Below are 12,609 nucleotides of genomic sequence, written 5' to 3'. Positions count from 1 at the left end.
AGAGTAAGTTATTCAAAACAGAAGGACATATTTACTAATAACTGTCTTCCTTGCCACATTTTTTAAAATAAAGTTTGCTTTATTTGTAAAGTTCTTTAAAAATAAACCACATATTTTGAGTAACAGTAAAGTACTTTTGCAACTTCTAGTCCACTGCATTCTACTTCCTGAAAAGTTCCTTTTTAATTGAAGCATTGACAAAATTCATAAAGAGCTCTTTTTCACATATGCAGCACTCTACCTCATGCCATCTCAAGAAGGACAAATAATATTCAGTACATTCCTTGTGAAGAAAGTGGATTTTGCAGATAAAACATGACCACAGTTTATAAAATCCACAGCTCAAAAATATAAACTGAACCAACTTTACAAAAATGTAATATTAAGAACAATAAGGGCACAGATTATAAAGGCGTATTGCTGTGGCTGACTTGCGTCAACCCAAATTTAAGACATCCTGTGATATTTTTCCTCAACAGAAAGTCTTATTGCTGATTGCAAGCAATAATGATATTTCTTATGAGACTACCACAAGGGCAGAGACAACTTGTCTTGCTCAACTGGCAACAAAGATCTTATCAACACTTTATCTCTGAAACATCAATTAAATTCACTTTATACTGTATCTGTAAAATTGATAAAGGAAGAGACTGAGAGTATTTCCTAGAGGCTATAAAAATTCCCTGTTCTGGATTCAAGTATCAATAATCATTATACAGCCTTCACCACAGGACACACTTGCTCATTTTATTCACCACAGTCTAAAGTATTTCAGCAGGTATGTTTAAGAAAGTCTCGAGCAATGACAAGAAATACCAGATCAACAAACCATGCAGGGCCAACTCTAATCTCTCCGCCACTGTTTTAGCAGAACAGCAGACAGATACACCTTATTCTATCAGCAATACCTGACAGAATATTATAATCAGAATGTGGTTACAAAGTCATTCACATCTTTTGGCATCCCAAATTGCTTCACCAAAAAAAAAAAAAATATATATATAAAACATATAAATATGTAAGTATATAAATATATAACTTATATGGAGTATAAGCTTACATTTCATATAAGTACAGAAATATACACACCATCAAATCAATGGCTAGGTAAAATAACTACTAGGAAAAAAAAAAAAAAATCTTCTGCTCTGTCTGAAGCATCATGACCTAGAATCTAGCTTTTCAGACCACGTATGTTCATCTATTTGATAAGTGATTCCATACACTCACTTGGCTAACTGAGCAAATGCAGTAAACTGAAAACTCATCTATATGTAAACAAAAACTTATCTGATTACACAACTGTAAATGCTTTATCTTACCTCATCCTCTACAGGGTATAAATTTTGTTCTGAGCAGGGCATTTTAACATGTTTGTTGTCCCACAAATCTTTGTAGTGAGTTGGAAAAGGTTTTGGCACCTCTCCTTCCCTCAGAAGATCTACCTGCAACACAGCAAGAGGGCAGAAAAAAGCTCAGACTCTACTTTAAAGTTTTTAAATGGAAGAAATAAAAAGTAAGCAAACACGTAGTTAAAAAAGCTCTCATCTACAGCCACCCATTTTGGAAAGGGGAAAGTTACAAACTGACCCCTGATGGATATTCAGTTGGGGGGGGGATCAATCTGTTACTCTGTTACTCTTATGTTATACTTGGTGAAAAGAACACCACCTTACCATTTGACCTCTTGAAACACATTGAAATAAAGGTAATACATGCAATTATTTTATGTCCAATTAACAGCTAAATACTCCCTCGTTTATGAATTTAAGTATCTACATAGTTTCATCCAAATATTTTCAAAATGTAGTTTCAAATCTAACAATAGTCATGTGCAGAAATAACATGTTTTAACCTAACACTGAAGAGGATGAGAAATCATTATAGATATAGCAATATTTCAAATTTACTCCACAGATTATCAGAAATGTAAAAATAAATAATGCAATGTCCTTAGAGACTTAATCTGCTATTTGGCCTTCTGGCAGCACTGATTCAGAACTTGCATTTAAACTCAACATGCTTTTCTTTTGTTTGCGATTTATCCATGACCCTACAGGTTTCTGGTCACATGTTTTATTTCAACAATAATTTAACTGCATACTACTCCAAAGGATTAAAGGCAAATATATCAGATTTGATGTCAAATGCAGTGGTAAAATTGCTAGAAACTCCTCTTCGTTGTCTTTTTCATATCTTGAATATCTTGAGCCTTTTGTATATCTTGAACCCAAAACAGAATCATGTTAAAAAGAAAATATAAAACATGAAAATGTTGAAGTACAAATTTTACTTGCAGACATATTTAAATTCCCACAGTTTACAACTCAGACAAGAAAGTACACACACAGCTACGCAAAAGAAAAATAATTGTCCCTAACAAGCCAGAGGCAGTAAAACCATAATTACATTTCTTCTGGATCTTAATACCCTAATTCTATGCACCAGAAAAGTCAATTTTCAGGAAAATGAGTCGCCCTAGTCTGCTCACAAGGAACAGCAAAGAAAGATTTCCACAACCTGCTAATACTGTAAGACTAATGTTTGGCATTTCATATTATTGAACAATTCAGTAAGAAATTTGATTTCAGGGAATACACTGAATTATCGTACTCTGACGGTTACTGTATGATTGGCTGAGGGTCGCAGATGAGGAAGACGGGCCCCACACATAGGCGTTCTTCTCATCTCTTCAATCGGTGTCCCAAACCATTTCTTATTAGTTGGAAGAGGAGGTGGCATGTATTTAGGAATCTTCCTTCCTGGCCTCTGGGGTTTGAATTCACACTTTTCTTTTCCGCTGTTAAAATAAGATATGTAGGAACATTTTATTTCCACTGAAAAACCTGGTAGGCAAATACACAAACTTCCACTCCAGGGTTACATTGGTAACAGAGTCAGTTTATTTGCTAGCCTTTGCTGTGGCCCCAGGCCAAAGCTTTATTTGGGGAAAATCAGCACCACCAACAACCTCCTCCTCCCCAACACATACAAGTACATTTTGTCTGCCAAAACACTCTTCTCTAATGGCTTACAAACACTTTCACAGAACTGCAATAGGTTAGCAAGACAGGGTTCTCCTCTGCAGAGTCATGCTCTTTCCCAACAGGATCTGTTTATCCAGGGACAGGAGACAGACTCATTGGTCTGCATTTGTCAGGATACCCTCTACAGCCCCTTCTGAACTGTTAGAAAACAAACACATGTGCATGCACAGACACACATATTCCTTCTTCAAACTAAAAAGAAAAAAAAAAAGATAAACTTAATCACCCTTTCTCACTAGGGTTGTATTTTTCATGCCAGGCACACAATACTTGCAATGGAAGTAGAAATTTAAAAGTAATCCAAAAAACACTTGCAAAACTCAAATATATGCAAGAGCAGATGAACTAATCCTCTTTAACGATCAAAGCTATTTGCATGGATCTGAGATATTTTGGGGAAGAAAAATCTGAACTTGCTATATGTTTCATGTAACACACCAGATGCTTCTCATGCAAGAGAAAGTTCTCAGAGTAAAATGCAAACCAAGTTAAAAGCCTACACTTTGAGGTACTGTTTAGACCTCTACATTCCCCTTAGCAAAGTTACTCCACCCTTGGATAAAGATGTTGTCCAACCTGTTCGCTGCATCTATGCATATGCCAGTATCTTCAGGTGCAGACAATGCCTTCAACCTGGCCGATCACATGCAAATGGTGTAGCCACATTAGCATGACGCTGGGTACAGGCCCACTGTGCTCATCTGAGAGCCAAAGGATAATTCTGGCACAGCATTACTGATGACTGAAACCTGTTTGATACACTACTACTTCTTTCTCCGCAAGTTAAGACCTGAGCCACTCTATTATCTGCTGTGGACCTGGTCTAATGAAAACCAGGAGGAAAGCTTTAAGATTTTCTAATTGCCCTCTTAAGCACTATAGACAATACCACGATTTTGTCTGGCACTGAGGTTTATAACCTTCACATCATCTTGTTTAGGCCCCAAAAAGAAAAAAAAAAAAAAAAATCACTACAGCCTCATACTCTACTGTACTAATTATTTGGTAAAGCGCTGCTAGGATTCCCATCTATCCACACAGCAAAACTTTTGCATGAGTTTCCCTTCTCAAACACAGATTTATTGTAACACACGATGCTTTAGCACTGACAAATGCAAGCCTCAACCTCTGCTGCTTTGCTACAACAGCAATTCATTTAAATTAGTGAAAAGAGTAGTCCCTGAACCCATCATTTTAAACTTTATGACCCCCTTCTCCATACTTTATAGCAAATTCTTCATCCATCCGTTTTTCCTAAGAACTACCTTTTTTTGTTTTCCAAATCCACTCACAGCCTACTCATCTCTCAAGATTTCTCAGATGCAAGCTCCTGCTGCTAGTTAGCCACCCTCCTCCTCTTCATTTCCTTGAAAGGTATGGTTTGTGCTGCTCCAAACATCCAGAAAGGACGTCCCAGTAAAGATGTGCAAAACTACTTTTTTGCCCTACTTTAAGGACTTGAGTCTACTGAGATAATTGCTTATTACACCAACACACAGTCCTCTTGTTTCTGCTTACTCCTTTGCTGTTTATTCACTGTCTCAGCTCCCACTGAAACCTAAGTTCTTCAGAGCAGATATCCTTTTGTCCTTACACAACATCCAGCATAAGGAGTCCTGGGTCATGCTCAGGGCTTCCATTTCTATCGCTGTAGTGTGTGATCACCAGTCCTTCTCTCCCCCCAATTCTGAATAAAGCAAAAAAAAAAAAAAAAAAAAAAAAAAAAAACCTCGAAAAACACTGGCACATATCTCTACAACTGCTTTCAAAAGTGAAATTTTTCCTGTCTATTTCAATCAAAGCATCAGTAGCACTGATGCTTCAACAAAATAGATTCAGTATTTTTGATAGATGAAACTAAAAAAAAAACAAGAACACATCAATTTCCTCAAGTATTCCAAATAAAACAATGAATGCTAGAGCTACACTCCATAAAGCACTCCTGTAGCACCATTCATTTTCAAGCATTAAAAATCCCATGGTCTTAAATCACTTCTTTGATAAAGTAAATCAACTTCCTGCAGTGTCTTTAATTCACAAATTTAACAAATCTCCAATGATTTAAAAGATTGTGCTGGACAAACATATCCTTTAAAAAAAAGCACAGGTAGTCCCATTAAAAATAAGTTACTTCAAGCTTACATCAAAATTGTCTTTGTATCTTAACATACATTTTGCAAAACTCCTTATACAATCCAGCCTCCAAAGTGCTATCACCAAAGAGGAAATTTTCAAGTGTGTAAAAACATATGAAGAGGCAGACAGAACGCTACCTTTTCTCCTCAATCTTAGGTATCCTCATGAAGTGAGAGGTGATTTTGGAGTCTCTCTTCACACCCTGTTTTGCACCTTTGCATTCTGATGATGGGGCAGGAGAGATCCCAGGTGACTTTGTATGCAGACCGTCCTCTTTAACAGGATTATCTATTTCCTCAAAGCTTTCACAGCCCTTGGCAGAAAAACGTGACTTTCTTGACTCCAGTTCAGCATCCCCATATTGAATTCTAAAAGATTTGTTTATGGATTTTGACATATTAGTCTCCTCTCGCTCATCAAGAAATGGACTCGTTTCTTCATCAGCCTCTGACCCATGACAGCTATTTTTAGAATTATCTACATCCATTGGTGACTCTGGTTCACTTTCTTTCTCAAAAGCAGGTGAATCCCCTGAACTGCTCTGACATTTGCTCAGTTTCCCAGGACCTCCAAGATCAGATACACAAGCATCACAACCAGCATCTGAAAGTGGACTTTCCGGAACTACGTCCCTTTCTTCTTGTTCACCCATTAAACAGACAGAATTGCAACTCTTCAGCTTCTGTGAATTGCATGAAGCCACTTGTCCATCTGTCTCAGTGTCTTTTGAAGAAAGTTTTGTATTTCCCATTTTCAAAGACCGGCCTGATGATAACTTCCTCTGAGCCCAATTGTCACTGCTTTCTTCACAGCCTCTCTGAGTCTGCTTGCCAGTTTTGTGCATCTGATCGATGTTGGCATTTTTAAAGAGGTCTCCAGACTGCGTCACCTTCACAGGCTCTGTGTCCAAGACCGGATCTTTGTCCTCAGCCTTCCAGTCATACATGCCGCCTGTCTGAGGCAAATTTACATGCTTTGCACCAACTTCCGCAGACATTTTGGAATAATTTTGCTGACAAATATTCTCTAGCTTTTTAACATCATGCTCACAAAAGTTCTCTTTTTTAATGGAAGTCATCCTGGGATTTGCTTCAGTATTGTTACTAATTTTGCTGTGTAAGCTGTGGAAGAGAAGTAAGGGAATTTAAAGTCTTATCTCCAAATGAAATTTCTGTATATATATTTTTTAAAAGAATTACTATAAACATGCAACAAAAACTACAGAATTTTACCCATTATACTCTGTAAGTGAGCACTACCAGGATCAACAAGTTTTACTGCTCTGGTAACGTAGCTCAATAACAGTCTATTTCCATTTAAAGGCTCCAAAGGATGATGAATTGGTTGCTTACCTTAGAAATCTATTCCAGTGATTCATTATCCTTATTTTCAAATCTAAATAGTATTAAGCTATGATAAAGTCCTCCTTAACTTTCATTTTAATCAGTTAAACACAGTGAGCAGGGAAATCAATGGTTTTGTAGCCATTCCCTCAGAGCTACAAATTCATCTTTTAAAAGAGGAGGACACAGTAGTCCATAGTCTCAAAAACATCCTATTACTTCCTTACTTTTATAAGCAGCCCATGACTCTTCAAAAAAATCACAATACAAAAGCATAAGAGCAAAATATATTTAGAACCGACAATAAAAATTAAAAGACACATTAAATCAATTATGATTTTTAAAGAGAAAAATAACCTAATTTGTCCTGCACTGTCTTACACAAAGAACAGAAAGAAATGTGTCCTAACGGTTACACAGGGAAATGAAGCAAGTTTTGTATGAGCAGATGAAACTTTTCAAGAAGACATCTGATAGTCATTTCACACTTACACACTAATTTTTGTATCAGAGTATTGATAAAGAAGAATACTTAGATGCCATATGAATATTAAAAAAACCCTGACTAGTTTTGGTGAATATATCACTCTGAAAAATACCTTCTCCTGAATGTATTGTTACAACACCGTATATAACCAATGCAAAGTAAGCACGCTAAACTCTGTATGTCTGGTCATTGCCCAGTTTCCCATCTTCCCATCTAAATAGGAAAATACGCAATTATCACACAATCCTAAATTCAGCAACTGAACATCTTAATAGATTCCTGAAGGCATTAATTCTCTCCATGAATGGTAACAGATCCTCTTCTAAATGACCACTCTGGATAAAGAGATAGCATTCACACTTTTACCACTACAGAACAAAAAGAAAAAAAAAAAAAAAGAGGAGGCTTGGAGCAACAGATGATAGCTTGGAACTTCATCCATAGTAAGATAGTTTGAAAACAAAAGGATTTTAGAGGGTTTTATGTTATGATAATTTAACTCCCCATCTATGCATTTGTTCCTGCACTGAAAATTTTTATGAACAAAAATGAAAGTTATGTTACTGCTGCCATCTCAATAAATGACTGTTTAAAGGTATTGACAACGCTTGTTGTCAACTTAAGATGAGAAATCAAATCTAACACAGTGTTCAAATTCAAATAAATTAAAATTGTGATGTTAACTGCAACAGAAAGGCACATGAAGTGTCTACACAACGAACCTGCTGCTTAAAACTGACTAGGCTGTTATCTGCCAGCAAGGCTGCAGGAGGGCATATAAAAGCAACTCTCTAAAAGGAATCCTAAAAAAAATATGTATTTGTTTCCACCTTAAGCATCCTCTTAACATCTTTGCTTTACTGCAACCTATAAGCCTGCAATTGAGCCCTGCGTACTTCTGCATTAATCATTATCACACGTTTTCCTAGCTATTTTAGCACTGCTATGGATTTCAATTTCCATTAACAAACATAAATGAAAAATAAACCAGCACATTTACAATTGCAATTATAGAAAAAAATAATATCCAATATTTCTCTGCACCAGATAGTTAAAACTCTTAGAAGTTTAATTTTAACGCTGCCTTGCAAACATTGCTCCTGACAGACTACAGTAGCAGAAAATATCAAACTTCACTTGGTGCCATTCAGCAGCAAAACTTTAACACCTTTCACAAAATAACCTGAATGCACATTTGAGCACCAGTAAATTCTGGCCCAAATTAAATCAAGTTGCACATGCTTATACTACAATCACAGTCCAATGAAATGAACCAAAACAGACTTTTGTCTGTAAATTAACAACAGAACTGTGAGTTGAATGCAGGACTGTCAGCCAAAACCTGTAACTGTTATTGCCCTATATTAAACAAAAATAAAAGCAGAGCTGTTGACTAAGGACACAGTCTGATACTACAGCTAACTCGATCTAGTGGTTGGCTGCCGCTGGATGCAGCAGTCCCACTTTGCCTTCCCTTGCTGCAAGTTCCCAACTTTTTCTTTGCAGAAGCAGCAGTATTTATTCACCAAAACAGCGAGGTGCTTCAGGAAGTCAAGTCAGCAAAAAATTTGGTTTTGGCAGGATTAGAAGGGAGGGGTGGGGGACTAGTTAGCTTTTTGTAGTGAAAGTCTGTCAGTTAGCTATACTCAAGAGGATGCGCCAAGGTAAGGAAAGCAGCAGAAATGGGGCTGCCTTTTTTTTCAGTGGATAGCTGTCCTGGCAACCTGCACTTTGAGTTCCCCATAGGCCCACTCAAAGAACACAACTTTTGAATATGTATGCCGCACACTTTACCTTTTGGACTCAGTTGTCTTGGGTCCTTTATTCTCCAACCAAGTGGTAATTGTCCGTTGCTTACAAACTGAAAAAACACAGTTCACTACATTATTACATGAAACATGATAAAACTGCAACATGATTGCATATGAATAAGATAACTTGTACTGAATGAAGATAAAAACACCTCAATTAAGTACTCATTATCATCTCTACTATAGGGAGCATGCAGACTAACACTATTAAAACTACATGTGATGCAATATTTAATTCATACCAGTCAGCAGCTGTAGCTTCTGTAATAATCTTTATAAATGCCAGGCTTGGTGTGTCGTGGTTGGTTTTTTTTTCATCCAGCATTTTTTTTAATATGGTTTAAAACATACAGTGAATCTCTAGGTTTTTTTTTTTTTAAAAAAAGAACAACTTGAACTTTCCAGCTCTCATTATCACCTTTAATTACCACCACCACTTTGAGTCTTGAAAGATTTCTGCTGAATTTTGGAGTGAAGAGGCAACATGACATAGCTTCAAACAAACAAACAAAAAAACCTAACAACCAGGCATCATAGAAGACCCAGCTGAGAACCTCATTTGTATTCAGCATACTGTGAAACATGAGACTTAATATAAAGATTGTACACATTAGAAGTGACAAGTGCTGAGAAAAGGACTTTATCTTTTCCCCTCCATCCATAAACTATTTATAAAGCCTATCAATGCTTACTCCCCTAAACAGCAACAAAATGTGAAGGAGACAATTTTTTCAAATTTACTACCAATGACACGGCTCCAGTGAATGTGTTCAGTCTCTGTGACACTGCAGTTCAGAAAAGCTTTCAATAGAACAGCAGCACATGAACTAGTTATGTAGAGACTTGTGGGGGGAACAGGGAGAAAAAAACTCAAAACAGTTATTTCACAACTGGAAAGTAATCTTCATTAGTATAAGAAGGGTGTTTTTTAGTTTTTATTTTGTTGCTGTTATTTAAAGGTAATTCTGAAAATTTGGCAACTAGCTTCAGTTCCCTTTCGTTCCATTTGCCAAGACAAGTTATCTACCTGCCACTGCTGACTATGTAAGGTGTTTACTCACTGCTTTCAACTGGGGTAAGTAAAATCTGTAGCTCCTAGTTCCCCTGTTGCAACAGTAGTTTTGCAGAATTTAAAAACCAGTACAGCAGATCTGGCTATTCCGATTAATAGCTACCACAGAAAGACTCAGCATTTTACTGCAAAATGGAGGTTGTGTAACTTGTAGCACAGGTAGCTTAGGCCATAGGTAACTTAAGAGACATTGTTTCATAAAAGCTTTCCCTAACATTCGAGGCCTTGAACACTTTTCCACAGCTGGTTATCAAATATTCTCATCAAAAGTACAGAATTTCAAGAATGAGAAAGTAATCTCCAGAAAATGTTTAGATCATTTTAAGTTCTTCTGAAACAGCACAAACAAAAGTGCAAAATTGCCACCATGGGACTGGGACACCAGGGAGTAATGCCAAGCTGTATGTAGATTACCTAAGCACAAGGATACCTGTGAGATACTCAGCCATTCAATTTTTCAACAAACACTCAGCTTCACCCCACTCGGACAAAAATAACAGCTTGACGGATTTTTACAAACTAAAAGGTTTTTATTTCTAAAGATTCACTAAAACTGAAGTATATTAGTCATTCTGTTTACCAAGTTTCACCTTCTTATATTTGAAGTGTTAATCCAAATTGCCTACAGGAAAGGGGAAAGAAGCAGCCAGAAAAAAACCTGAAGAGACATGTTAAAACATGGGACGAATAAATCTCTTCAAAAGGCAGCTGACTACCTCTTGAGGTATAAACTTGTGTCGAGGAAGGAATACTTATTCATTAGCACAATAAACAGAAATGATAGCAGCAGAACAGAACAGAATGGCTTTGGTCTGAACTTTCACATCTGACTAGCCATTTAAGCCCTATAACCAACATAACACACATCATTTTTCTTTAATACTACTAACATCTCTTCTTGCTACAGATAAGGTGATAAAAACATAAGAGGCAACAAAAAGACAATGTATGCTTACATTCAGTGTAAACAATAAAAACAGACTTTGGTGTAATTTTTTTTTTTTAAGTGGTCTCTAAATTTCTATTCAAGATTCCCCAAATCATTCCCATAAAACAAACCATTCCTCAGAATCTACCACTGAGGAAAATAAATGAATTTTTAGAAAGTTCTTATTCATCACTCCGTAGGAGTGCATACATATAACTTCAAACTATTATCTACTCAAAGTTGCCTCTTACTTACTGGTTACTGAGGTTTAACTCATCAACTGAAGACCACAGCAAATCTGTTTGGTGGTTTTTTTTTCCTTCCCTGCATTCCTTTCTATTCCTGAAATAGGTACTTTATTGTGCATTAAAATTTTATTTTGACAGCATGAGCTCCAAATAAAAATAACCTGAGGAAGCCACGTGGGAACTTCTACGCAGCTTTGTTACCCGGCAGGAGGGGCACCGCACACGACCAGCAGCGCTCTAGGCCTGCAGCCGCATGCCCATGGGGGTTCCTGTCACTGATCTTAGCTCTCCTTGTCGCGATAGCCTGGCACGACACCCCGCTGAACGTCAGTTCTCTTGCAGCAAGTATTTGTCCTCTCACCTACGAAACACGCTACCTTTAGCGGCTCACACCTCGCTTGGATGGCTGCATTGTTACTGAAAGTTTGTAAAGAATCAGGCATAAAGCCAGGATAACGAATCCTGTACCCAAAGCCGTCTCCAAAGCGTAGCAACGCGCACCGCCCGCACCGCCGGGCTCGGCAACGCGGGACACGCCGGCTCCGGGAAGCCAACTTAGCCACGACACAAGCCCGACATTGCAGGCCAGCTCCGGGGAGGCTACGTGCACCGGCACAAGCGGCCTCTCTCCATTTAACGCTGCCCTCCTTACAGCCTATCACGCCAACAGAAGCACAGCAGAAATGCAATAAGCAGCAGGAAGGGACACCGCAACTCGGCAGAGCCCCCGGCGGAGCCCCCTGCCCGCCCCGGCCGCCTCCTCCCGCCAAGCCCCAGGCGCGGCCGCGGCTCCCGCGGGCCCAGCGGCGCCGGCGGGACGGGGCGGCGGGGGCCGCCGGGCAGCGCTCCGGCCCGGCTGGGGCAAGTTCAGCACCGCCCAGGCTCTGCGGGCAGAGCCGCCCCGTCCCCCAGCACCCCCAAACCACCCAGGCCGCCGAAAGGGGGGGGGGGGGGGACGGGGACGGGACGGGGACGACACGGATGAACGGATGGGGACGACCCCGGCGCTCGCCCAGCTGCTCCCCCTGACCCGGGGAGGGCGCAGCCCCGGCCGGTACAAACCTTTGTTCCCCACGGCGGTGGCGGGGCTGCCGCCGCCGGAGCTGCTGCCCCCGGGCCCCTCCTGGCGGGGACCGAGCGGCGGCGGCGGCGGCCGCTCTCCTTGGGAGCCGCCGCCGGGGCTGGCGGTGCTCGGCCGGGCTCTCTTCCGAGGGGGGTCCCGCCCGCAGCCCGCACTCATCCTCGGCGGGCCCGCCTCCGCCCGCCCGGCCCGCCTCAGCCGCGCGGGCCCGCCAGCGGCCGCCGGGGCCAGGCGACAGCCACCCCCCGGGGTCGGCGCGACGATGCGGCGGCGGCAGCTCTGCCCCTCCGCATCCTCCGGCCCGCAGCGCCGAGCTCGTCCCGCCGGCCGCCCCCTCGGCGGAAGGAGCGGCGGAGCCGGGGCCGAGCCGCGTCCAGCGACAGCGGCCAGGCGCTGCCGCCGCTCGCAGCAAAATGGCTCCCCGCCCGCCTCACCCCTCTCACCATGGCGACCGCG

At 40.4% G+C, this 12,609-nt stretch overlaps 1 protein-coding gene across 5 annotated transcripts in view; it reads right to left on the bottom strand.

Moving 5' to 3' along the window:
* PARG (poly(ADP-ribose) glycohydrolase) overlaps window positions 1-12,575 on the bottom strand; it is a 72,575-nt gene extending 60,000 nt beyond the window's left edge. For 2 of the 5 annotated variants that reach the window (XM_087764802.1, XM_087764805.1), the window contains exons 1-6: window positions 12,135-12,575; window positions 8,808-8,874; window positions 5,321-6,304; window positions 4,642-4,734; window positions 2,614-2,800; window positions 1,323-1,445 (exon numbers count right to left, since the gene is read on the bottom strand). In XM_087764802.1, the coding sequence (XP_087620928.1) occupies window positions 1,323-1,445; window positions 2,614-2,800; window positions 4,642-4,734; window positions 5,321-6,304; window positions 8,808-8,874; window positions 12,135-12,312 (1,632 nt within the window). In that variant the 5' untranslated portion in view covers window positions 12,313-12,575. The remainder of the gene's footprint in view (window positions 1-1,322; window positions 1,446-2,613; window positions 2,801-4,641; window positions 4,735-5,320; window positions 6,305-8,807; window positions 8,875-12,134) is intronic. The other 3 variants (XM_087764803.1, XM_087764806.1, XM_087764804.1) reach the window with 2 other exon arrangements.
* Window positions 12,576-12,609: the final 34 nt, after the last annotated feature.

The sequence above is a fragment of the Nipponia nippon genome, unplaced genomic scaffold, assembly GCF_047370975.1.
Source record: "Nipponia nippon isolate SJK-2023a ecotype South Korea unplaced genomic scaffold, ASM4737097v1 scaffold_3, whole genome shotgun sequence".
Classification (NCBI taxonomy): domain Eukaryota; kingdom Metazoa; phylum Chordata; class Aves; order Pelecaniformes; family Threskiornithidae; genus Nipponia; species Nipponia nippon.
This window is presented reverse-complemented; position numbering and strand designations above follow the sequence as displayed.